The 22842-nt window shown below is 57.2% G+C and overlaps 4 protein-coding genes across 4 annotated transcripts; 3 read left to right on the forward strand and 1 right to left on the reverse strand.

Moving 5' to 3' along the window:
• Positions 1-2534: 2534 nt before the first annotated feature.
• VDAG_03153 (uncharacterized protein) lies at positions 2535-4928 on the forward strand (the record flags this gene model as incomplete). The annotated part of the gene is made up of 1 exon (XM_009657018.1): positions 2535-4928. The coding sequence occupies one exon, from the start codon at positions 2535-2537 to the stop codon at positions 4926-4928; it is 2394 nt and encodes a 797-aa protein (XP_009655313.1).
• A 5831-nt stretch (positions 4929-10759) lies between these two features.
• VDAG_03154 (phosphorus acquisition-controlling protein) lies at positions 10760-12932 on the forward strand (the record flags this gene model as incomplete). Its single annotated transcript, XM_009657019.1, has 2 exons — positions 10760-11374; positions 11427-12932. 2 exons carry the CDS (start codon positions 10760-10762, stop codon positions 12930-12932), a joined length of 2121 nt encoding a protein of 706 aa, XP_009655314.1.
• A 357-nt stretch (positions 12933-13289) lies between these two features.
• Positions 13290-13674, reverse strand: VDAG_03155 (uncharacterized protein; the record flags this gene model as incomplete). The annotated part of the gene is made up of 2 exons (XM_009657020.1): positions 13290-13560; positions 13637-13674. 2 exons carry the CDS (start codon positions 13672-13674, stop codon positions 13290-13292), a joined length of 309 nt encoding a protein of 102 aa, XP_009655315.1.
• Positions 13675-14882: 1208 nt separating this feature from the next.
• Positions 14883-16897, forward strand: VDAG_03156 (tyrosine-protein phosphatase CDC14; the record flags this gene model as incomplete). The annotated part of the gene is made up of 3 exons (XM_009657021.1): positions 14883-14952; positions 14992-15306; positions 15372-16897. The coding sequence occupies 3 exons, from the start codon at positions 14883-14885 to the stop codon at positions 16895-16897; spliced, it is 1911 nt and encodes a 636-aa protein (XP_009655316.1).
• Positions 16898-22842: the final 5945 nt, after the last annotated feature.

Raw genomic sequence — 22842 nt, forward strand, 5'->3', positions numbered from 1 at the left:
TGGACAAAGCGGCTGAGGCCCAACGGGCATGGTTGTCGCGCGATGTGGAATGGGTGTGGGACGAGCAGCAGTTGTAGGGAGGCGCGTGCTTCTACATGGGGGGCCTGCTTCGGCCATTCTCGAGGCGATCAAGCAATTGAAATGGTATCTGCGGTAAAGGCACGATGCTCATTGATCAGGTGCCAGCAATTGCGAAAAGGACGATATGCTGAGATGATTTGCGCGTTGCGAATGGTTGCGTCGCGACACGACACATCGTCGCAGGCCAAATTGAGATCACCAGTTTACTGTAGCAAACAGACCAGAGAAGGTTTCCATGGTGTGGTTCAGCTTCCACAGTGCACCCCAGTCGAAGAAATCACTTGGTCGAAGCATCCCGATAGAGTGCCCATTAAGCAGCAGCTTGTCGGTGACAGGGGTCACCGACAGGGTGCCTGGACTGGTCAGACTAGCTCAGGGGCCACAGCGGCAGGTGGACGATGGTGTGTTTCACTGAGAAGCCGCTCAGTGGAGGAACGGGACCTCATCCGGCAGCCAATCACATGTGCCACATCTCACGTTCTCCCCAGGCGGTTGCCCTTCCTCCCTCACTCGCGCGCCCTCGCTCTCCTGAGGTAATGTACACAGCACCTTCGTGGAAGAGACGCGCGGGTGGGGCATTGTCGGAAGGAGATTTGGGATGTGGCTCGTTTGATTGCAATGACGACAGACTGCTACATGTAGCACAGACACATCGATGTGATGCACAACGCAATGTGAGGGTAAAGAACAAAGAATTAGAGTCTGAGTGAGGTGACATGCCGGTACTCTCGACAGCAATCGTACACACACGAGACGGAGGACTTGAAAGACGGGCAGGTCGGTGTGACCAGAAGTTACCACATCCCTCCCTACCTTACCTAGGTACCTACTTGCTGCATGCACGACTTGATGCAGTGTCAGTCCCTTCGCCCCCGAGCCCCCCTTCCAACCCAACCATCGTGGACAGAGGACTTGACTTGGACACGAACTGCACCAAAGACACAACAGCGAGCAGAGGAACGCCTTCTCGTTTCTCGACGAGGCGCTGCTGCTATTGTTGTACACGGGCCTTGCCCGGTTTTGACTAGCTCCAACGGGGTTGCGCCAATGCCAGGCACGGAAATGCATTGCAGCGCTCATTGGCCCCAGGTGCTCCCACCCCTTTTTCAGAGCCTTGGCTTTCCAGGGCTCGCTCCGGGGTGGGCTTGCCGCACGAAGCACGCTTCACCAGTTTGGACCCTCAGGTGCCCACTGTCAGTCCCCGCTACAAACTCTCATTCGCCCAAGTCCGCGCCGCGACAAAGCCTCCCGGTCCCCTGCCCCTGCCTCTGTTCGTGTTTCCTCGTTTGTGCCAACCCTGGCCTCGCAGGTGGGAAGATGGCTGTGGAGGTCTTCCAGGAGGAGGCAGGTGCCTGAGTGGCAGGAGGCAAACGACCCACGGCCTGTCAACTCTTGTCGCTGTCTCACCAAGCCTGCTCGACGGGGGGTCTTGCCAGTGCTGCGAGGAGTCTTGCTTCGCCTGCCCCTTGCCTCCTCCGCCTGGCCTCGCTTCGCAGGTGCTCGACTCCGTCCCGCCTTCTCTCTTTCTGTCCACCAGTCTTTCCGTCTCTTCTTCTCGACTCGAGGTACATCGTCACACCGCGACCGCGATTGTTGCCGCTGCTGTTCATCGTCTGGCACGTTGATTGATCTCGTCGACCCAAGTCATTCATTGTTCACTTGCTCTTGATCTTCCGTCCTCGCGCCAACCATCCTTCGATTCTCTCACCAAAACCACGACGACAAACCACGCCACATATCCTTCGTCTCGTCTGGATCGAGAACCACGTCCTCGTCTCGATATCATCGCCTGGGGAATCAAACACGAAGCAAACGCTGGCTAGCCTGCAGACTCCTTACCTTTCCGACATATAGTCGTCTGACAGCATCGTTCATCCCACCAAAACCTGCGACGCCAATCCCCTCAGAGTTCAGGAGACGACCAGGTCCTTCAGCGCCCAGTCGACCTAACCAGCCCTCTCCCTTACTCGGGGCTTTTTTCAAACGAGAAACTTGTTCCGTCGATCATCCCCCGAGACCACGCCGCTTCTCTTGCGACAACTTGTAGTGTGGTGTCTCGCTCGCCCTCGACCTATTTTGTTTTTCCCGATCAACTGAGCCTTGACGGTCTCGGAATCAGTGCTGGTGCTCTTCAGAAACCCACCCGACACTCACTACTGGTGCGTCTGGTCATCTGGTCTGCCCTGTTGGCTTCAGACACATTGTCTGTCAACTGTTGCTCATTTATGCGAAGCTACTTCCTACTCAACCTTCGGACGACAAGCCTCGACGTCCGACGACCGCTTCGTCCCTGAGGCCCGCCAGAGTTTCACCTGATCAAGTCCTTGCTGTCATCCCCGCAATGCAATACTAGGTCCATCAGGATATCACTGAGGTATTCGTCCTCAACACTCTTTCGCACTTTCCCAGCGACGTCCGCACTTCCGACCCAGGACTCGACTCGAAGCGACAAAATGTCGATTCCTGAGCCCGAGGTCCCCCTCGACCACATATGCTCCACCATCTGGGGCAACACACTTTACACCTTTTCGACTGGTGCTTTCCAGGCTTTACCTTTGAGGCAAGGAGCGAAATGGGAGAAGCTCAAGTCTGGCACTCCTGTTGACGGCGCCCAGTGCGTGGGCACCCCAACAGCATTATGGGTTGTAGGAGGCCAGTCATCAGAAGCAGGCTACACTGGCCTTCAAAAGTACACTTACTCAACAGGCACGTGGGAGGTCATCAACGCCCAGGAACCTGTCGCCAGAAATCGCAAGTGGCATGGTGCCGCCTACCTCCCTGCCACCGATCAGATCATCACGTATGCCGGCACCGTCGATGGCGCTCAGCGTAATTCGGACCAAACCTTCACCATCAGGGCTTCAGCGCCATATGACGTGCAGGCCTACCCATCCGGGGCGACGCCCGCCCAAAACCCCATCCTGCTACCTTGGTCTGACAGGCAGGTTGTCATGGTTGGCGGCGCTGCCGCAAACACACGGGTTATGCTGTTCAGCTCAGAGACGTCTTGGATCGATGCTGGTGTTACTCTGGCCGAACCTATCCCCAAGGATATTTCTGTGGTTAAGGCTATCATGGTCAACGGAGATGACGGTTCGAAGAATCTAATGACTTTCGACCTGAGCGAGATTCCCAACAAGGTCAACCGCATGGTCCTGCAAGGTGCCGGCGGCGCCCCTGTTACCATTTCGTCCGCCATTTCTGGTCGCGACGAGGGCAGCAGGATTGCTCTTGAACACGACGCCGATGTGACTCGACGAGACCTCACTGTGGCAGACTGGCCTTCTTACAACGATACCCTCGCACCCCTCATCACTCGCGTCAACTTTGCCATCGCACAGAACTCGGACGGCATAGTCGTTCTTGCGGGAGGAAATCCTGACATATCTTTGAGCATGTTCAATGTTCGCGAGAACACTTGGGAGGACACATCTCGCGCCTTTGCTTCAGATCAACAAGTTCTGTCCGATGACAAGTCCAGCACCTCCCGCTCAGCCGAATCTACGAGTGCCTCTACAAGTGCTTCATCCTCATCAGGTGCTTCTTCTACCGAGGCATCGACACTCACTACCTCTACGTCGATTTCGGAGTCCATCCTTGCATCTTCAACCGGAGTCTCTGAGGCGTCCTTGGTTTCCGTATCTGCTTCCGCTACTGCCACCGAGTCTGGTGGAGTGGCTGTCGCCGCTGCTGCCGGAGGTAGTGGTCTCAATGCCAACGCTATTCTTGGCATAGTGCTCGGCACCATTACAGCTGCAATGATTCTCCTAGGCCTTGCTCTGTTCTGTCTTCGCCGAAAGAGGATCCAGCGACAGAACCTCGAGTCCGGTAACCTGGCTCGCGCCGCCAGCAGCGCTCGCGTGCGGGAGAAGGGCCAGCCTTCCGAGTTCGCCAAGGAGATCGCCGTCGGCGGCGACGACGAGCTCCGCTCTCCCGCAAGCCCACCCTCTCGCAGCCACTTCCGCGGCCATGAACCTTCCAACTCGCAGAGCTCCTTTTCGTCCATGGCTATTCTCATGGGTCAGATTAATGGGCACAAGAATGGCCACGACAAGAAGCAGAGCACCGCTAGTAGTATGTTTGGAAAGGGGTTCAAGTCATCCATCAGCAAGCCCATGCCTCAAATGGACGACCACCTAACTCTCCAGAACGAAGGCCGCTCATTGACAGGAGACGAGAAAGGCGTTTCCTTTGCAGCCAACACGGGTGGACAGCCAAGGCCTGGCCCTCCACCTGGTGTCGCCTCTGACCCTGACGCTTTACGACGAAGCTCTGGTTGGAACAGGTACTGGTCTGGCGGCAGTGCGTTGAATGTCCTCGGGTTCGGTGGTCAAAAGCGTATGACGACGGATTCGGACCAAAGCTCGCACTACTCGAACAGGAACCGCATCACGCAGGACTCCGCCACCGTACCACCGCTGAACTTCGAAGGCAGACCGCAGATGAACCGGGTAATGTCAGGCAGCCCCACCGTTTCAAACTATCCCAACAAGTTCCGTTTAGACCCTGAAATGTCTGGCAAGATTGAGCGACCTGTGTCAGCCGCGTCTTCAGGATACTCTAGCGGCGTCCCGGAAAGCGTGCGTGAGACATGGGACCCTCTCTCAGACAAGAAGCCTTGGGGTACCGAGCGGGCACCCAGCAGTGCCTACAGCGAAAGCTTCTATCACCCCACGTCTCTGGCGCCAAGCTCGCGGCAGCCGCCCCCTCCCCCTCCTGTTCCTGATGGCCTTAGCAAGCAGCCGCAACTCGCCATGGCCACGACCTCAACAGACATGAGCTGGCTCAATCTTGGCGAATACCACAAGAGCAACGGTGGCTACGACGCCAACGAGTCTCGAGTATAAATTACCTATCTCAACGAAATGTACGAAAAAGGAGGGTTTTTTTCTGCAACTCGTTGCACCAGGCTTCTCAGGGTCACCAAAACCCACGAGCGGCTTACGGCGCATTGACGAATCACTCGCATGATGATCATCTCTTGTCTATTTCTCTACCGCCTCTGCCATCTTATACCCAGGTATTTGTTTACATCGTTCCGGAGCATCTTTTTAGCAACGGGGGCAGCGAGGGCGGCGGGGTCTTGTCGCCCTCGCCGCACGCACACATCGAACCATAGACGGCATAGAGGAGGAGGACCACCATAAAAGTTCCGCCCCCCACATCACTCTCGCTTTTCGCCTCTCTCGGCGTTCCATCAGTCACTCGACTACCACTTTCGCTATTCGAACCACACGAAGCGCAGCAAGCCAGCGTCTTTCTGTCCCACAACAACGCATTGTCCAGCCAGCATAATCAGCAGCTCGACTTTCCTTCACTCATCTCTTGAACATATCTCTCCACATCTTCCAATCTCGCTGTCTCTCTTCATCTTTTTTTTTTTCGCGGTGAATCCAAACCGCCGCGTTTCTGTACAAATTCCGTCACTCTTTTCTTCTGTCTTCGTCAGCTTAGAACCCCAGAGACCGCCAGGGCTGGTCATTCGTTTCCCGTCGGTCCTTGCCATGATACCAAACTCCTGCTATCAGCCCGCCTATTACCAAATGTGCGATTTTGCATTCCCTGCTTTGCTTGTTTAAATGTAATTACTCTCTGAGAGATCCCCGGGGGAGGATGAAGCGGATGAAGGTTGCGCTCTGATGTCAGTGCGTGTAACCTGGTCGGCAGTGAAGGTGGAGGTGCGGAAGGCGGAAGGCGGAAAGTGATTGAATAAGGGGAAGGGGGAGCGCAGCAGTTGGTGGGTATGTGTGAAGTAGCTATCTGTGCTTAATTCACGGCTTTCCAAGTTAAATGAGTTCGTTTTGATGTGTGCATTCTACTTGCGACGAGAATGTATGGCGTGAAACCTTGGGTACAAGTCACATTTCTCATCCATATCACACCGCGCGGCGGGGTTATCTTCGTGGCCAGTTGGGCATGATGTCGCGGGTTCTCGTGTCCGAGAGCAGACCAACCCAACTTTGATGGCTGTCTTTCAAGAGCGTGGTCGTCGACACGTCTCAGCATACAGCTTTGTCGAAGCTGTCCCCAAGCCCGCCCGGTTACACACGGCCTTTCAGAGGGACCTTGCCTCCAGGACGCGGTCCACGCCCGTTTTTGCAGACCCAGTCTCGCACATCATCATTGGGATGGATCACATGTCGATTTCGGCCGAAAACCCACTCTACCTGACGGTACTGAGAGCATACTCTTATCCTCATCCCAGCAACTTTGGGCGGCTTGGAACGAGAGGGGGCGCGAAATGGGAGTCCAGCGTGTGACGAAGCGAAGTCCGTCCGCGGCATCGTTACCCGACCTTGCTTCCGATTTCCGCGGACGCGTGCGGACGGAGGTGAGGGCCCAAAAGCCACAAAGGCGCGAGACAAGGGGTTGTGGGTGGGTGCTCGGTGCGTGGCCGCGTCGGATTAGGTCAGCACAGGACTGAGCCTCAAGCCCGTCTTCCCCAGATTTCATTCCCCCCCCCTCCCATTCAACGTCAGTTCGCCCGCCAGAAGGCAGGTGGCGGGCGATGCGGATGACCATCGGTGCGCGCTCTGGCGTGCGCTCCGTCATCGGGGCTGCATGGCATGGGTCACGTCACTACCAGGCTCAAGGATGAAATTAAATGGTTCTTTTTTTCTTCTCTGTCTCGCAGTCCATTGAATTTTGCCAGACAACAATTCGGAATTCGGCACGCTGGGGTACTCCACGGTTGAGAGGCGAGGAGGCGCGCACGTGGGCTAACCGTTGGGTGCAGTGGCATCCAAGGGGTAAAAAGAGGCGCGAGCCAAACTGGGACCCCCACAACGACACCATCACATCGACACCCTGTCGCAACGCCCTGTGGTGCAGGGTTCATCATTCCTGATTATGAAGAGAGGGGAGAGGGAAAAGTCGGGTGCATTGGGGGAGGCCGCTGCGTGGTTATTCCATCGCTGCTCCATTCCCCTACCACAGCTCCGAGGAGGATCATAGCCAAGTGGAACATGACGCGAGAGGCTTGAAGAAGCTCCTGCAGACGCATAAGCCGTCGGGCGATGGCTGTGTCGGCGAAGGGTTTCCAACCCTTGAGATTGGAATGTCAACGATAGGCTACTCGACTTGACCGAGCTTTCACGATGCACGATGTTGATCTGGGGGTTTGGTTTGTCACGGAGTGACCGACGTGGTGGTGTAGGTGATGTGAGAACAAACTAGTCGAGGGGTGGTCCGGTGATGACCTCCAGGTGGCGATCCTGCCTGCGCGTCACAGAAGGAGGGAGACACAGGCTGCGGTGCGTCACTTCGAGAACTTGACCTGGTGAATCATGGATCTTCAGCCTGCATGGTATCGGCAGAACCTCAACACACTCCTCGTCTATTGATTAGAATCAGCCAACAGCTGACCGATTCAGCTGATCTCGCCTTGCCTCATCCCGCCTGTCGCATGAGCCAGTAAGCTCGCAACCACCATGTCGGGTCATCCTCTCCACAACATGTCGTGGGGTGCAGTGCAGTAGTGACCCCAAGGAGGAAACACATTACTCCCGAGATGTCACTGTGTCTCGCCTTGCGCCATCGAATACTACCTACCTTGGTTTAATGTCTGTGTTGTTGACTACCACTACCGAATCACATCGGACGAAGGATCGGCCATTGTCGCTACCATATCGAACCACGCTCGAGAGCCGACGGCAAAGCCAGCGGCTGCCATGGTTCGGTCATTCCATCCAACCGAACTCCCGTTGCGCTTGTACATTGGCCCCTGCAGGCGAAGTCTGATGAGAACTTCCAGAAGGCCTGTCCCGGTCCAGGCCCGAGAGGAAAAGGAACACCTGAGAATATGCACAAGGCTGCCGCTGCCACACCCCCAGCGGTTTCCCCTCTGTGGAGCGTATGCGGGTGGTGCTATTGACAGCCTTCAGGGGAAGGGAGAAAAGTTTTCTCACTGGCCCTGGCTCAGAAGGTTTTGTCAGGTTGAGACGGATGGAAGGCGTCAGTAGTCGTTGTCCAGATGGGCCCTTGGTTGGTGATGACTTCAGTTCTGTCAGTCTACAATGTTTATCGCAATGGATACAAATTGGGATGAGTACCTAGTTGGCTTACAGTCCGCTGAGCGAAGAGCAGGTTGCGGCGAGATTGATAGGACTGGAGCTGCGCAGGACTCACCGAGCCGCGTCAAGTCAACGACTGGCGGATCGCTGCCTCGGCGGCCACCGCTAGACTCCGTAGTTGTAAGAGACACAACTGAGCTTCATCCAATCTTTCTGCCTCGGCGAGCTTGATGCAGGGATAATTAGGCACAAATGTATACCCTTACATCTCATGGCTGAGGTGGATCTCGGAGACCTTGCAACGATGAGTGTAACTGTACATCGTTTACTGGAAGGGGAGGGACCGGTCAGGACACCAGGGATTGTCGTGTGCCAGCCTAGAGAGGTTAGTCCGGACGATAGCGCTCGTTCTAGACAGGTCAGGTCGCTGCGGTAACTCGGTGGTGATGCTCTTTCAACAGTTCTGCCATCTCGCTAGACTTTGTGCGCTAGGCTAAGATGTCACGGTCTCGTGATGTTGATACTCTGGTCGAACAAGTTGACAGAAAACAGAAACTTGCTTCTTGGACAAACTGGTACTTGGTACACTCTCTTGGTGGAATCCAACGCTGAAGTTGCAGACCAAGGTACTGTAGGTGATATGCGTACCTCGTACCTCCCCCCGCATGTAACCCCCCACGGCAAAGGCAGGGGATTGTTACGCCCGTCACAAGACACCTTTACCTAATTTCTGGGAGAGATATGGAACAATTCTCGGAAGGCCGACTGTGCGGAACCTCATTTTTGCAGGGCCAACCAACTGCCAATTGAACATTGATCCTCAGATCTGTCTTGTATCGAGGTCGAAGGCACCTAATGAATCCTACCGCGGTTCCCTGCTGGCGGCTTCAGAAAGAGTATGTAAAGGAGGCTTTCCAGGACACCTCTTAGTCAGGGACCTTGTAACTGGCTAGCGGGGGATGGGAGGAGTGACGGCAGAACTAGACCGAGAACCGTTAGGGGCTTCGTTACCTGGCTGTACCAACTCACTCACCTCTCTTTGCAACGTTGTGAAATGGCGTGTTCCACACTTCGCGCCATTTCGGCTCATTCAGAGGAATTCTCTCCCACCGTCTGCTGCTTGTCTCGTGCTTAACTGTTGCTCGACCTCCGGTCAATCAAGGGTACTCAGGTGAGGTTGGTTAGCATAGAGGGGCTGTCGGCGGACGAGGTGCTTCCCCGGTGCAGCTGCAGGGCCCACCGCGGCCGCAAGGTATACGGTAGCATGAGCAATCGAGGGGAGTTGATGACCTGAGTCGAGGGCACCGCCGACTGACGGCCCTCCTGACTCCCTGTCCCCTGTTCACCAGCATATAAATCGAGTGTTGAGGAGCCTGTGGGACACACGACCCGCTCGCGGCGGAAACGTATTGACGCTTAGCTGACCAGACGACGAGCGAGCCTTGCCTGGACAAACCGAGGCATACTGGACGAGATCGACTCAATATTGGTGAGCCAAGTCAGTTTGAAATGGCGAGAAGCAAGGGGAGAACCAACGTTTCGTGACGCGTCCGCGTCCGCGAACGGCATCATTCCGAGAAGGGAAGTTGGGAAGCATTGTGTGTTAAAGCTGGCAAAAAAAGGAGACACAAGCGCGGAGACCCCCCTTAGAACATAGTATCTGAACCTTTGAGGCCGAATGTGCCTGAGCGGCCGGTGTCGAGCCGCCATGAGCCAGGCTTGCCAGGCCCTGCAATAACCCTGAAGACTGGGCTGGAGAGAAAACGCTAGCCACCCGTGCACGGATCAAGCTCGATATGGTGGTGGTGAGCGAGGTGGGCTGGTGGGGTCGAGTGTCCCGCTAGAGAAGCAGCGTCGGGACCATCTGGCAGCCCTCTGGCCAGTCACAGTCAGTGAATGCCTCGAGAGCCACCCGCGGTTACCCCCACTACGATGCGACTCCTCTTCCCAGTCGCTCGCTCTCCTGCGCCTTCTGCTGCTCACTGCGACGCAGATAGTTGTTAAGGTCAGTTGCACCTGCCCAGTGTGCTCCGTCCCTGATGGTTCCTGCCCATCTGCATCACGACGAACCGGCGCGCCAGTCACGACTTGTCTCGTTTCATCTCCCGCCTTCCTCTTCATTCTCAAACAACTCATCTCAACCGACTCACCTTCAGCGCACCGAGCCAACGCCAACACTATCTTGACCTGAATCCGTCTCCATGGCGCTCTAAGCCGCCTTGGCCCTTTGCAGCAAGGCCCTATCTGACTCTCCCGTCCCACCAGCCACCTGCCCACCCACCCGTCTCACAACTCACTGCCGACCGCAAGTCCGTCGTAGTCGCGACCCCGCTGATTTGGCGTCGCCGCTGGAACCATCTGTGATTCTGACTTTTCCTCATCCCTCTCACACTCTCTCGGGCGACCTGTTGCGCACCTCTCTCGCTCAATCGCACAACCGTTCGGTAGGCATGCTGAAGCAGCTTCCGAAGTGGAATTAATCGCAAAACCAAGCCGAAGACAACTCGGGCCTCATTCATCGCCATTCCCCGACCGAAACCGATTCTCGGCACGATACGCCTGCCTCGTGCACAGCAAACACCGGCACCCACAGACCCGTCCGGTCACTCACCACTCGCAGACTCGTCGCAATCGCTCGATCACGCGCCCGCGTCTCGGCTGACGAGATGTCGCCAACTGGGATGGCCATGATGGGCGGGACAAGCTGGACTACCCAGGACCAGACGCTGCCTTCGTCACACGATGACGACTTTCAACAATTCCTTGACATGGGCGGCATGGGCAACCTAAGTGAGCCGCTTGGGTTCGACTTTCACGACTTCCAGAATAGCGCCGACTCCTCCATGATGCCACAGAATGGCCGCGACCAGCTAGACACCCAAATGGGTGGCACCGATAGCGCCATGGCTATGGCCAGACCCGACCCCTCTGTTCGCTCTGTCCAGGACCAGTTTGCTGCCATGAGCACTGCTGCCTCTCACCCCTCCATTACCGCACAGATGATCCAGCCGGTGCCGACTCCCACTGACGCCATGGCTGAGATTGACGCGCAAATCCAGTTTTTGCAGCAGCAGAGGATGCAGCAGCAGCAGCGACAAATGCACGAGCACCAAGCTCATCAGGTTCAGCAGCAGACTTCATACTACGTCGGCCATAATCCTGTCCCCCCCACCCCGCAAAGTCTTGAGATGCCGCCGAATGGCAACCACTACTACGCCCAGGAGCAGGCGCAACAGAATGTCTTCGACAGCAGGTATCAGCGCATGAAGGAGCAGCAAGATGTGAGTTGGCTCTCGACCTTATCATGCCGTCGTGTGACTAACCCCCCTGGAGATGGCCTTTACCCCCCTTGTGTCTCCGGCCGTGACACCCCTTGATCCTCAGTTCCAGATCGACCCAACCTTCACCATGCCGGGCTCATACTTCAGCCCGCTTACCTCACCAGCGCTTCATGCCCAGAGTGAGTCCAACTCGCCATATGATCACCGTAATTCCTTTTCGAACCACACTTCGACACACAACTCAAATCACAACTCCCCTGGCGAAATGGATGTTGAAACCCCGATCGCGGCAGTCCCGCCACCCGTGGTTGACCTCTCAAAAAAGGCTCGGAAAAACAACGCCTCACGCGCGAAGGGTAAGGGCAGTGTGCGCCAGTCTCCAATCTCTAAGCCGATGAAGAAGAAGACGGCACCAACCCCGAAGATGGTTTCGCAAGTGCTTGCAGAGATGCAAGAATCAAACGAGGAATGTTCCGATCAGATGCTTCCACCTACATCTCTACCAATGCCCATGAGTAGCGAGGAGAGCGAAAATGCTTCCGTCTCACCCGAAAACCTATCCGATATGCCGCCACCGCCGCCGCCCGCTCACAATAGGCTCTCAAGATCGCCCTTGAACGGGCCGCAACATGCCCAGCAGGCCGCCTCAGCTATACCAGCGCACGTGCAAGAAAAGCCTTCGCCCGCAACGCCAGCGTCGCTCATGAAGCTACCGTCATCCAGTGCAAATGGAGGCGCTGTGTCGTCCAATGCGCAAACGATGGGCGCACCTGAGCACATCGAGGACTTTAAGCTGCCGGAATCAGCAAACTTCCCCAAGAGCAGGCTGACTCCTTTGGATACAAACCAAACTCCGGTACAATCACCACTGGAAGCCAGCTCGGCGAAAACCGCGTCTTTCCAACCCCTGCCGTCCCCTATTTTCCACAAGCCCTCGGGCACAGCTTCAGCAAACCAGAGCCCTCGCATCATCCCCGGCTCGACGGGCCCAGCTCCCAGGAGGACGCCAAATCTTGCACCGCGAGGAAGCAAAAAGAGGGCCAGCATCAGCTCTAGCCAAGTCTCGCCGGCACTGTTGCCTAGGATATCTCCGTCCATCAAGCCGCTTCTGCCGGGCACGCCCGGCGGCATGTCTGCTGAGGACACGGCGTCCCTTCTCCTGACATCCAAGTCTAATTACCAGAACATCCTTGAGGGCACCGTCGTGCCGGGCGTGTCGTACCCAACGTCGCTTTCGACGAATCTCACGTCCAAGAGGACGTCGCACAAGATCGCCGAGCAGGGCCGGAGGAATCGCATAAACACGGCACTGCAAGAAATCGCGACAATGCTGCCCAAGTCTGCGCTGTTGGAGATCAGCAAAAGCGAGAGCGAGAGTGCCGACAAGAAGGACGGCAAAGGGGGTGCGACGCCGAACAGCAAGGCGAGCACGGTCGAGATGGCTATTGACTACATCAAGCAACTGAAGCAAGAGGTGGCCGATGCGAACAAGCGAGCGGAGGAGGCAGAACGCAAGCTGGAGCTCAAACAAGCCTCACCGCCAGGTGAAACGAGGTAACGACGAGGGGGGAGGGGCACAAGATACCAAGGAAATATCATGAGGTGTGGTGGAGACGGTCAGCGGCAGTATCACATATGTTTTCCACCTAGTAATTAAAGGTGCACGACACTCGAAGGGGCAAGGCGTTGGGGATGCCACCTAGATCTACGACGGGCAAGAATTGAGCATCAGAGGATGTTATTTGTCACGAAGAAATAAACAAAAGATCTATCCTGCAGCGTTGTGTGGGGTATCAAGAGTGAAAAGAAAAAAATAAGTCTACTCGATGTCGTGGAAAAGCGGAAGCGTCAAGCGAGGAGGGAGGAGGGAGGAAAATGCTTCCGCAGGCGCCGCTTGGGCCGGAGACCCGCACAATTATTTTTGCTCGAGCACGTCGGCGTCTAGCTGCTCTATGACCTCGATGACGAGCTTGAGGCTGTCCATGAAGGAGTTGACGGCGACGCGCAGCATACGGTTGGTCGTGGCCTTGTAGTGAACCTCGAGGACGGAGGAGGCGGCGTCGTCGGCGGGCTGGGACTTGACGACGAAGGCGCGGGAGACGAGCGGCGAGAGCTCCTTGTCGACGGCGAGGGCCTGGTGAGCTACGGCGGCGAGGCGGTCGGTGGGGAAGGGGATGGTGAGGGTGCTGGAGGCGCAAGAGGACCGATCGTCAGTGTGTTGTTGTGAAGGGAGGCGGGGGGGCAGCAGGTGCGTGGACGTACAGGGAGCAGGGAAAGTCTGGATCGGTAGCGGTTGCCATGTTGTGCTGTGTGGCGGTTGGTGCGAGGGACGGCGCGAGGGTCGGCCTGGTGTTGTGGTGGAAAGCGATGTTGCGGTGTCGCTGGGAGGGGGAGGGGCAGGGAAGCAGGGCTGTCGCCAAAATGGTCAAAGTCCTGGGGTTGTCTTGGTGGTGAAGACCCCGCGGTGGACGATGTAGTCAGTGAGTGCAGGGAGGTGGTTGTCTTCGATTGGGTCAGGGTCAGATGGATGGGGAAGAAGGGTCCCACTGTTTGTGTGGCTTGCATGCAAGGCTGTTGTTTGTGTGGGCGTTGCTGAGGCGGTGCATGACTGGGATGATCGACCCCTTGGTGGGCTCCGGGTTTCATGGTGGTCGGTGGTCGGTGGTCGGTGGTCGGTGGGCAGGTGCGAACAGCTGCGGGGTTACCACGACAACCAAGGCCCCAGCCAACCAGACAATAACAGAGGACCCAGGCCTCTCCAGGGGCCCGGAATCAAAATAACAGTCCCAAGTGCTCGGCCTCGTACAAAAACATCTTCTCAGCCGTCATCGCATGCCATCGACACTTTCAGGATTCCCAAACTCCAGCTCCCGGCCTTTTGCATGATATCCCCCTCCCCTTTCGCTTCACTTGCTAGGCGCCCAGTGTTCCTTAGATCAAGGTCAACATCAGAACCACAGGCGACCAGTGTTTTTGTTGTTGTTATGCAATCATCGACCGCCCAACGCTTATCAGCCTGACCGCCCAAGACTTGCAGCGCAACTCGCACGCATTCCTGCCTCGCCAACCGCAACATCGCCACCTCCTCATTCTACCACCACCCGCCACCCGCCGACGGTAACAACAACAACATCAGGCCTGACATATCTACTGCCGGACTTCAGTAGCGACCGCCGCTGCGATTCTTGCGCTTTTGCACCCGCTCCAGCTTCCAGCATTAGCGACACGACACCTCCTCTCCAGTCCTTGCTGAGCGAGCCCGCGTCGTCAAAGAAAGCCACGCCCACCCCGAAGCAAGTACCGCCAACGATCCGATGGCGCCTTCTTCCAGATCTGCCTCCCACAACCTGGGACAGGTCGTCGAATACATCCCTGGTACGTCTTCCTGGTCCTCGTCATCGACAGCTTCGACCTCTCCCCACGTCCACACGCAGTGGTGCCACCCCGAGCCATGTCGCATTGTTACCCGGTGCTCCGCGGCTAGCCTCGCAGCTCGCAAACCATCGACATGAGTCTCCGCCCCATCAGCCCCGAGGCTTCCATCTCTCCATTTCATTCCCAATATCCATTGTATCTTGGTATAGATGCCCCCTTCACGTTTCTGACATGCATCGCAGACCGCCTCTACCTCGCCGCTTACATCCATCCTCCCACGGCCGACACACTTTTCCCCTACCCTGAGCCTCTGCAGTCCCCGAGGAAGAGGTCGCAACGCGCTGCTGAGGGCCCCAAGCCTGTTTCCGGCACCCCCAAGCCGGCGCCCTTCTACTTCACCGTTGACGACACCCTCCTGTACAACGCTTTCCACCACGACTTTGGCCCGCTCCACATCGGCCACCTGTACCGCTTTGCGCTGCACTTTCACGATGTGCTCGGTGCCAAGGAGAACAAGGACCGGCCCATTGTCTTCTGGAGTCGGGCTGACCCGCGCAGTATGTTCACTCACCTCGTCGCCGTCCTCTAAACCGCACTCGTTGCTAACATGTCTGTCCTCCAGGTCGTGCCAATGCTGCCTGCATGCTCGCGTGCTACATGGTCCTCATCCAGGGATGGCCACCTCACCTGGCCCTTGCGCCCATGGCCCAGGTCGACCCTCCTCTGATGCCCTTCCGTGACGCCGGATACAGCCAGGCTGATTACGGCATCACTGTACAGGACGTTGTCTACGGTGTCTGGAAGGCCAAGGAGGAGGGGTGCTGCGCTCTCGACAACTTTGACCTCGACGAGTACGAAAAGTACGAGAGGGTCGAGCATGGTGACTTCAACTGGATCTCGCCCAGCTTCCTCGCCTTCGCCTCCCCTCAACAGACCCCCATCGCCAAGATCCCCGAGGGGACCCCAGAGTGGGACAAGCTGCCCACCACCATCGCCGAGGTCGATGCTCACGCCACGCTACCTGTGCCTTTCAAGAATGTTCTCAAGCACTTCAGCGAAAGGGACATTGGGCTCGTCGTCCGCCTGAACTCACAACTTTACTGCCCCTCGTACTTTGAGGCACTGGGCATCCAGCATCTCGACATGATCTTCGATGATGGCACGTGCCCGACCATGCCGACGGTTCGCAAATTCATCCGACTCGCACATGAGATGATCACCGTCAAGAAGAAGGGCATTGCTGTCCACTGCAAGGCTGGTCTTGGAAGGACAGGCTGCTTGATCGGTGCCTACCTGATCTACCGCCACGGCTTCACGGCGAATGAGGTCATTGCCTTTATGCGCTTCATGAGGCCTGGCATGGTTGTCGGGCCCCAGCAGCACTGGTTGCACATTCACCAGGGCACATTCCGTGAGTGGTGGATCGAGGAGCGTGTCGAACGCAAGTTGAGGAAGGAGATGGCGGCCGCCGCTCATGCCACACCCAGCACGCCCATTCGTGCCATGCAAAAGGCTTCGCTCCGTAACCCCCAGGCAACGACGCCGTCTCCTCAGCGAAGTGCCTCGAACCGTACTCCCCTCAGCGAGGTCAACGATGAGCGCGGTAATGTTGCCGTTCACGAGGACTACCTCCCCGCCCCTACACCAGGCCAGCCGCGCAAAACCGGCCGTGCTGACCGCCACCACCCTTACTCGCGTGCCCCTTCGTACTCGGCCACACTCGAGGAGGAAGGCGGCGTTGAGCACGAGACTGAGGTCCTCTCCGTTCATAGGCGATCCAACGCCGGCGAGTCGGATGAGGAGATTCACCTCCGCATGCGTGCGCACCGCAAACCTTCCGAGTCACCAAGCCGTTCCGAGAAGATGCGATCATACAGCTCGACCACAACAACCGTGTACCACAAGTACATCGACAACGACTCTACCCACGATGTCGAGAACATGGGCAGCCCTGCCCGCGTCAAGGCAATGGACCGTGAGCGCGCTAGCAGCGCGTCGGGCATCCTGACCAAGGTCCGCAGCAGCAAGCGTGGCAACGAGTCGCCTCTCCGCTCCAAGGATGGTGTCCGCAAGACCAGCGGCCGTGTCGGCAGCATCAGCGGCGCACCGTCCTCGGCAACGGCGCGCAAGGTTTCCAACGGCATCTAGGGACCCGGTGGAAGACCGAAGCGTAGCGGAGGCCGTAGCGATGTCGTCTGAGGACAGCATGCTTAGCGATTGTTTGACTGAACATTCGAGGCTCTTTTGAGGCGTTTTTTTGCGGCGTGTCAGTTTTGTTCACGGAGAGCTTACGATTATGATGAACACGACACACGACCAGGCTCATGTGTTTCTGCATGCAGTGGCGTTGAGTTTTTGACAACCTTGGCAACGGCGGGCCGGAGAGAGGGGAGTGTTCCAATTTCTGTTTTGTGAACCGAGCGAGATACATCTAGGCTTGTGTGGCATGGCGTCTTGCATGACTTGGCATCATGCCACACATGGGGAGCGCGTTGTGATGTATCCGCAACGCATCGCGCTTTCTCCGTGCTTGTTCTTATTCTGCATGGGCGTTTGGGACTTTGGAGTTTCGGGGATTCGGAGTGGCGATAATAGCTTTCTGTATTACTGTCTGTACTTGGCTTAAGACACTTATTCGTTATCTTCCTTGTCGCTAAATGTTCGTGGTGTCTGGTTGTGTCCCTCTCAGGTTGATTCTCGTTATGCTAGACCTATCGGGGGGCTATTGGTACGACACGGCAGGTCCTTCCTCGAGTCCTATTATCATGTTCCCGGGTCGTTACGCAAAGCATCGACAATGACCAACGACGGCAGGCTTCTCACATCATGACAACCAAGATGAATGCGGTTCTGCTAACAAATAACTGCTCTTGAGGGAAAGTATTCTCGGGTCTTCGCCGTTGATGGGAGCTACATGCGAGAAACACCCGACCGTAGAGGTGAAGAAGGCTGCTCTTCCGGCGGCGTCTTGGCCGTCACGAAACTCTACAAACGACCAGGCTCTCCCGCCGCGAGGGCCCCGGTGGTTGAACAAGGCTCACGAGACTAGGGACCAGCTCAGTCTGCTGGGTGCTGGACTAACTCGCATTGGTGACTCGCATTACTTCTACGCGGGTCCCTTGGTTCATGGCCGAGTGGCGAAGATTCCTTCTTGTGAGGGTATCGTGGGATTTGTGGCTTCTGGTGATGTAGGAACCCTCCCTCGGAAGCAACGATGCCGAAGGGAACGCGCCAGCGATATCGTTGATGACGTCCTTTCTGGTGGCCTCGAACAGTGCAAGCTGCTGGCTGACGACCTGGCTGGTTCGGGGTCGGACACGGTAATGGAGGCTCTGCTATGTGGCGAGGGGGCTGGTGTGATATGTCACCAACGGATACTCCCAGCACAACGTCTTTGTTCCTTCGTTACACACCAAGACGAGCTCGTTTCAATATTCGCATCAGCTCCATTACTGGCACAAAATGTTCCTGCCACAGGTTTCGTCCCGTCCTGTTGTTTAACTTCCTTGGTGTCCTCCACCGTCCAAAGCTTCAACGTCTCTCTCTGCCGCACCCTCGCCAGTCAACAACATCTGACACCCGTCACCGCGAGCTTCTTCAGCCCTCTGGCCTGCGCACAATCCGCCCCCGGTGATCCACGGTAATTTGGTGCTCCATCGAGCTCCTGAGCCTCAGAGCCGAGATTCGCAGCCCCCGAGCTCGATGTAACCCTATCGACAACAAAAAGAAAAGACCACCTACAAGCGCGTCTGACGTTGGACATGGCACTGAAGCGAGGTCTCATCGCTTGCGGACCCCAGGGAAAACCCTACACGGTTCAAAGAAGCGAGTGCAGATAAAAACCCCCTACAATGGCCCCCTTCAAGCAAGCTTCTCTTTCCTTTTCCCCCCTGGTTTACTGTTTTATCCATGTGGGCTGACGGCGCCGCCGTGGTCCCGGGTGGAAAGAAACCGCACGCTCTCGAAGCATGGACCTGTCAGCCTCGACCTCGACCCATTCTCACCCACGCATGGGAGCAGACCACTGGCGGTGGGGAGGAAGGGCTCCTGCGCCATTGAAGCGCTTTTACCTCTCTCTTTACCCGCCCGCCGGGACTCCACCTGCGATGGACGATGCTGGGAACAGAGGAGAAATGATAGTCCTGCCTGTGCGGTGATGCGCGTGGATCCCCTAACGTATGCCCTCGGCTCCCATCCCGCGTGGGCAACGTTACCCTTTTCACCGCCCGCGGCCGCGCAGCCAAGTTGTCTGTTGGAGCGCAGATGCTACGCGGGGTGGTGACCCGCGTGGATAGCCCTCGCAGGGCCTGCGTCCCGAATCGTCCACGAGGGGGTGGCAAGAGACCAACTCGGTGGAACGCGGCTTTGCCAAGCGCGAGCGCTGGACGGACGGGCGCGGGCGACACGGCACCCACACGGAGCAGCGGCAGACATCTCTCCCTAAGCTTAAAGGGTCAAAGAGGGCGACAGGCATGGATTCACGAGTTGAGAAAGACGACAACGTCGTGGGAAGTGGGAGAACACTGATCTGAGGAGAGGAGGGGAGGGGAAGCAGGCACATGTCTTTCTCAATGGCATGGTCAGCCCACTGACACGAGGCAAAGACAAGTCCTCGGGCACAGGGAGGAAAAGTCCAGATCAACAACACCAACGGGCTTACAACACCCGTCGGACGATCACGTCCCTCCCAAGTAGGCCCTCGGTGCCGTCTTCCGTCATGACAGACAGAGGTTGTCGATCTTTCATCCATCATTCATTGTGGTCAACATGCCCGCCCGTGTACGACATTCGATGTGTCGGCAAGCACATGCTCTTCTTTCCCCGCCCCCGTTCACCTCCGAGATCGACACCAAAAGGCGCTCCCATGTCTGCGCCGTCCGCTCATCCGCTCGAATATCAGGTAGTTCCAGACATCCGTCAGATGTGTGTGACGGCGCGCGCTACTGCTGTCTGGGGAAGATTAGGTTATCGTCTCCGCATGAAATTATCGCTCCCGCTGTCGCACTCCCTCGTCGCTGTTTGGTTGCGTCAACACACCGTCTTTCCCCCAGGAACACATGAAAAACAAAGAACTGGAAGAAGTAGAAGATGCAAGCTCCCCAGCCTCTCCTCCCAGCCGCATGTGATCTCGCCTGCACGCTCTCCCTCGCCCTCCGCAGACCTCATTTGCCCATCTCATCTCCCCCGCGCGCAGCGCCACTCTCGGCGCCGTCCTCACCTCAACGCCTCTCTGCTGCGCCAGAAAAAGTGCCGTCGTCGAGACAAGTCGACAGCGTGCACATGTTCGGCGCAACCTCGTGGAGACTCTGAACCCACGTTCTCTGGCCTGTGTGTTCTCGGCCCTCATCGTCCCTCACCGGCCGGTGCAGCTGGGCGGCGGACGAGGGGCGCGCAAAGGCATGACCGTGTCCCGATGCGTCGGCGTGCATCACGACTGCCCGCCCCGGCCACCAAGCCTTATTTCCCCAGGCTCACGCAACAGGCCAGACCGAGTCCGCCTTCTAGCGCGCATCCTGGCGTTCTCATCTGCCCCCAACACTCCCTGGCCTCGTTCTCGAGCGGGGGGGCAGAGGATCAGAGGAGCAGGAAGAGAGTAGAAATCTTCAGTTTTTCCCTCTCCTGCTCGACCGACAAAGTTTCGATCGTGCCCACACATGGCCCGAATAAGCTAATCGGACCGGGCGAGCTCCCAATGCTGCGGCTGACCCTGGTCCCCGTCGCGAATGCGCCCTCGTTCCGAAGAGGATATACATGTACATGTAGACAGGCAAAGCAATTGTTCGCCCCGCCACTGTCAGCACGGCAGCATGGCAGCGGGGACTCGGGGCGAAGGAAGGCTGAAGACATGTCGCGAGACAAGGTTCGAGCAGAAGAGAACAGGGACCAGGACCAGGACCAGGACCAGGACCAGGACCAGGACAGGGACTAGGTAGGGGACAAGGTGCTTCTGCTTCACATGGCTTGCTCATCGACGAGAACGCCTTCTCAGCGCCATCATCACAACACCACCTCTCGAGGATGAAGGGAACCGAGACGGCAGAGGGCACGCACACAGGCATGTGGTTCAACGTCAAGTTGGTTCCGGGTCAGATGCGGCGGGCCACAGACAGCCGTGTTCTGGTCGCGATCGCATGATTGCCAGCTTGATCGATGCGTGGAAAATGGCGAACGGGGTCTTGGCGCAGGTCGACATCATGCTAGTACCATGCCAAGATGCGTCTCACACACTTACCTACTCAACACGACCACGACGACATGTTGTCTTGCTTGTCACCCCTTCTCTCCGGCATGATCCACACACACCGAAGTGCGGATGCGACCCCTCATTACCCATTCTGCGCTTCTCTTTGGCGTTCCAGAAAGACTGGTGCCTGCATTGGCGGGCTGCACGACCGCTGGCGGCCACGGGGGGGATGCAGACAGGAACGGTCTTACTGCCTGCGCGGGCTAATAAGGATGGCAGACATGTTGAGAGGGTGTCCTCGCCTCGTTGCTTCGCCTATTCGCTTGATGCTTACTTGGGACCTGCGCGTCTCAGCACACTAAATGAAGACACCTCTTTCTCGATCCAAGACCACAACGTCATATGTTAGACAGCGCGACAGTAAAACAACTCTTACCTCGGTCTCCTCGTGAATGACGCACGAGCAGACACGTAGGGCTGCCGTCGTCACCACGGCTACCCTCCTAAGTATGTCCTTTCGCGTCAGTAAACCGACCAAGGCGTTTTCTGCTTCAAAGTTCCCCAGTCTGAGATGCAAACCTACTGTACCTCTGCCGCCCGCACCAACAAGCAGTGGTCATAAGTTCCAGGCCTCGACATCTGTGGGGACGCGCCCCGAGCTATTGGATCTCAGCAGTTCAATACACGGCCTCCCCTCCTAAAAGAAGCAGCAGTACGGTTCTCCGTGGCTGGAGAAGTGGGACATGGACCGACACTCGACATGGGCCACCTCCAGACTCCCTGTCAACCCCCCATGACTCTCTCTTTCTCTCCACGCCGTCACAGTCTCTCACCTTGCCTCGTTGAGAAGGGAGCTCGCTGTGGCTGCAGCGCTGGCCGCCGACAGCCGTCGGCTGGCTGGCTGAACACCTTGCAATCCATCAAGCCCCCGTCCGGGGCAGGGTACCGTCGGCAGGGTCTGCCGTCAGGACCCCAGATGTCAGCTTCAACCCAAACCTGGAGGGCCCAGCGTTCGCACGCAATCGAAAGAAATGAAGTCCTCTCCGCCTGGGAAGAAATTCCGGTAAATTCCCCAGCAATACACTGCGCCCGGGAAGATCGCTGGACCACCGCGTACCTGATCCTCCCAACACGCGTCTGCTGACGGCAACTTACGGTGGTGGTGTGCAGGGTCGAGGGGGGGGGGCATCCTGTCTTGCCTGTGTTGTACGGCACTGCTTCGACCGAGTAATCTGAATCCGCCCGACGTCCTGATCCTGCCTAACCCGTGAGCCCTGCATCCTCAACCTCGGAGCACAACTACCGAATAGAGTTAGCCCTTCCCGTCCCTCCCGCTTCGGTGGCCCTGGCTCAGTGGCAGGCCTGTCCGCTAACCACACCACGCCTCGACAGCACCTTAGCGGAAGCTACTACTCGTTTCGTGCTTCGTCGCAAATCTCAACTGAGCCATTTTTCCCTTTCGTCTGCCCAACTGCCTCCTTCCTCCCACAGCATGTTCCCCACACACTATATCGCGCGCCAGAAGGCTAACAAGCGGTGCGAACTATAACCGAGCCGTCCTTAGCAAAGATTCTCGCGGCATTGACGTACATCCGACACGGCTCAGTGTCGTACTGCTCAAATTTTACCCCTGCCCGCCGCCATCGCGATAAGATTGTACGTAGGTGCTGTCGCTCCGGAAGATTTGGGGTCCGGCCGGCATCCTTTCCCTCGTGGCTCAGAGCAGCAGAGTTAGTCAGATGGCGCATGATCGATACCATGATGGCTGCTCAACTTCCGTACCAGGCTCATACAGGCAGTGGTTGCGCCGTCTTGGCGCCTCAAGATAAACTCTGTAAATGCCGGCTGTCCCTGCTGTGATTTCCCGGTCTCACCTGCGGCAGCAATCTGTTACTACTTGGTGCGAGAT

This window comes from Verticillium dahliae, genomic scaffold (assembly GCF_000150675.1).
Source record: "Verticillium dahliae VdLs.17 supercont1.5 genomic scaffold, whole genome shotgun sequence".
NCBI classification, from domain to species: domain Eukaryota; kingdom Fungi; phylum Ascomycota; class Sordariomycetes; order Glomerellales; family Plectosphaerellaceae; genus Verticillium; species Verticillium dahliae.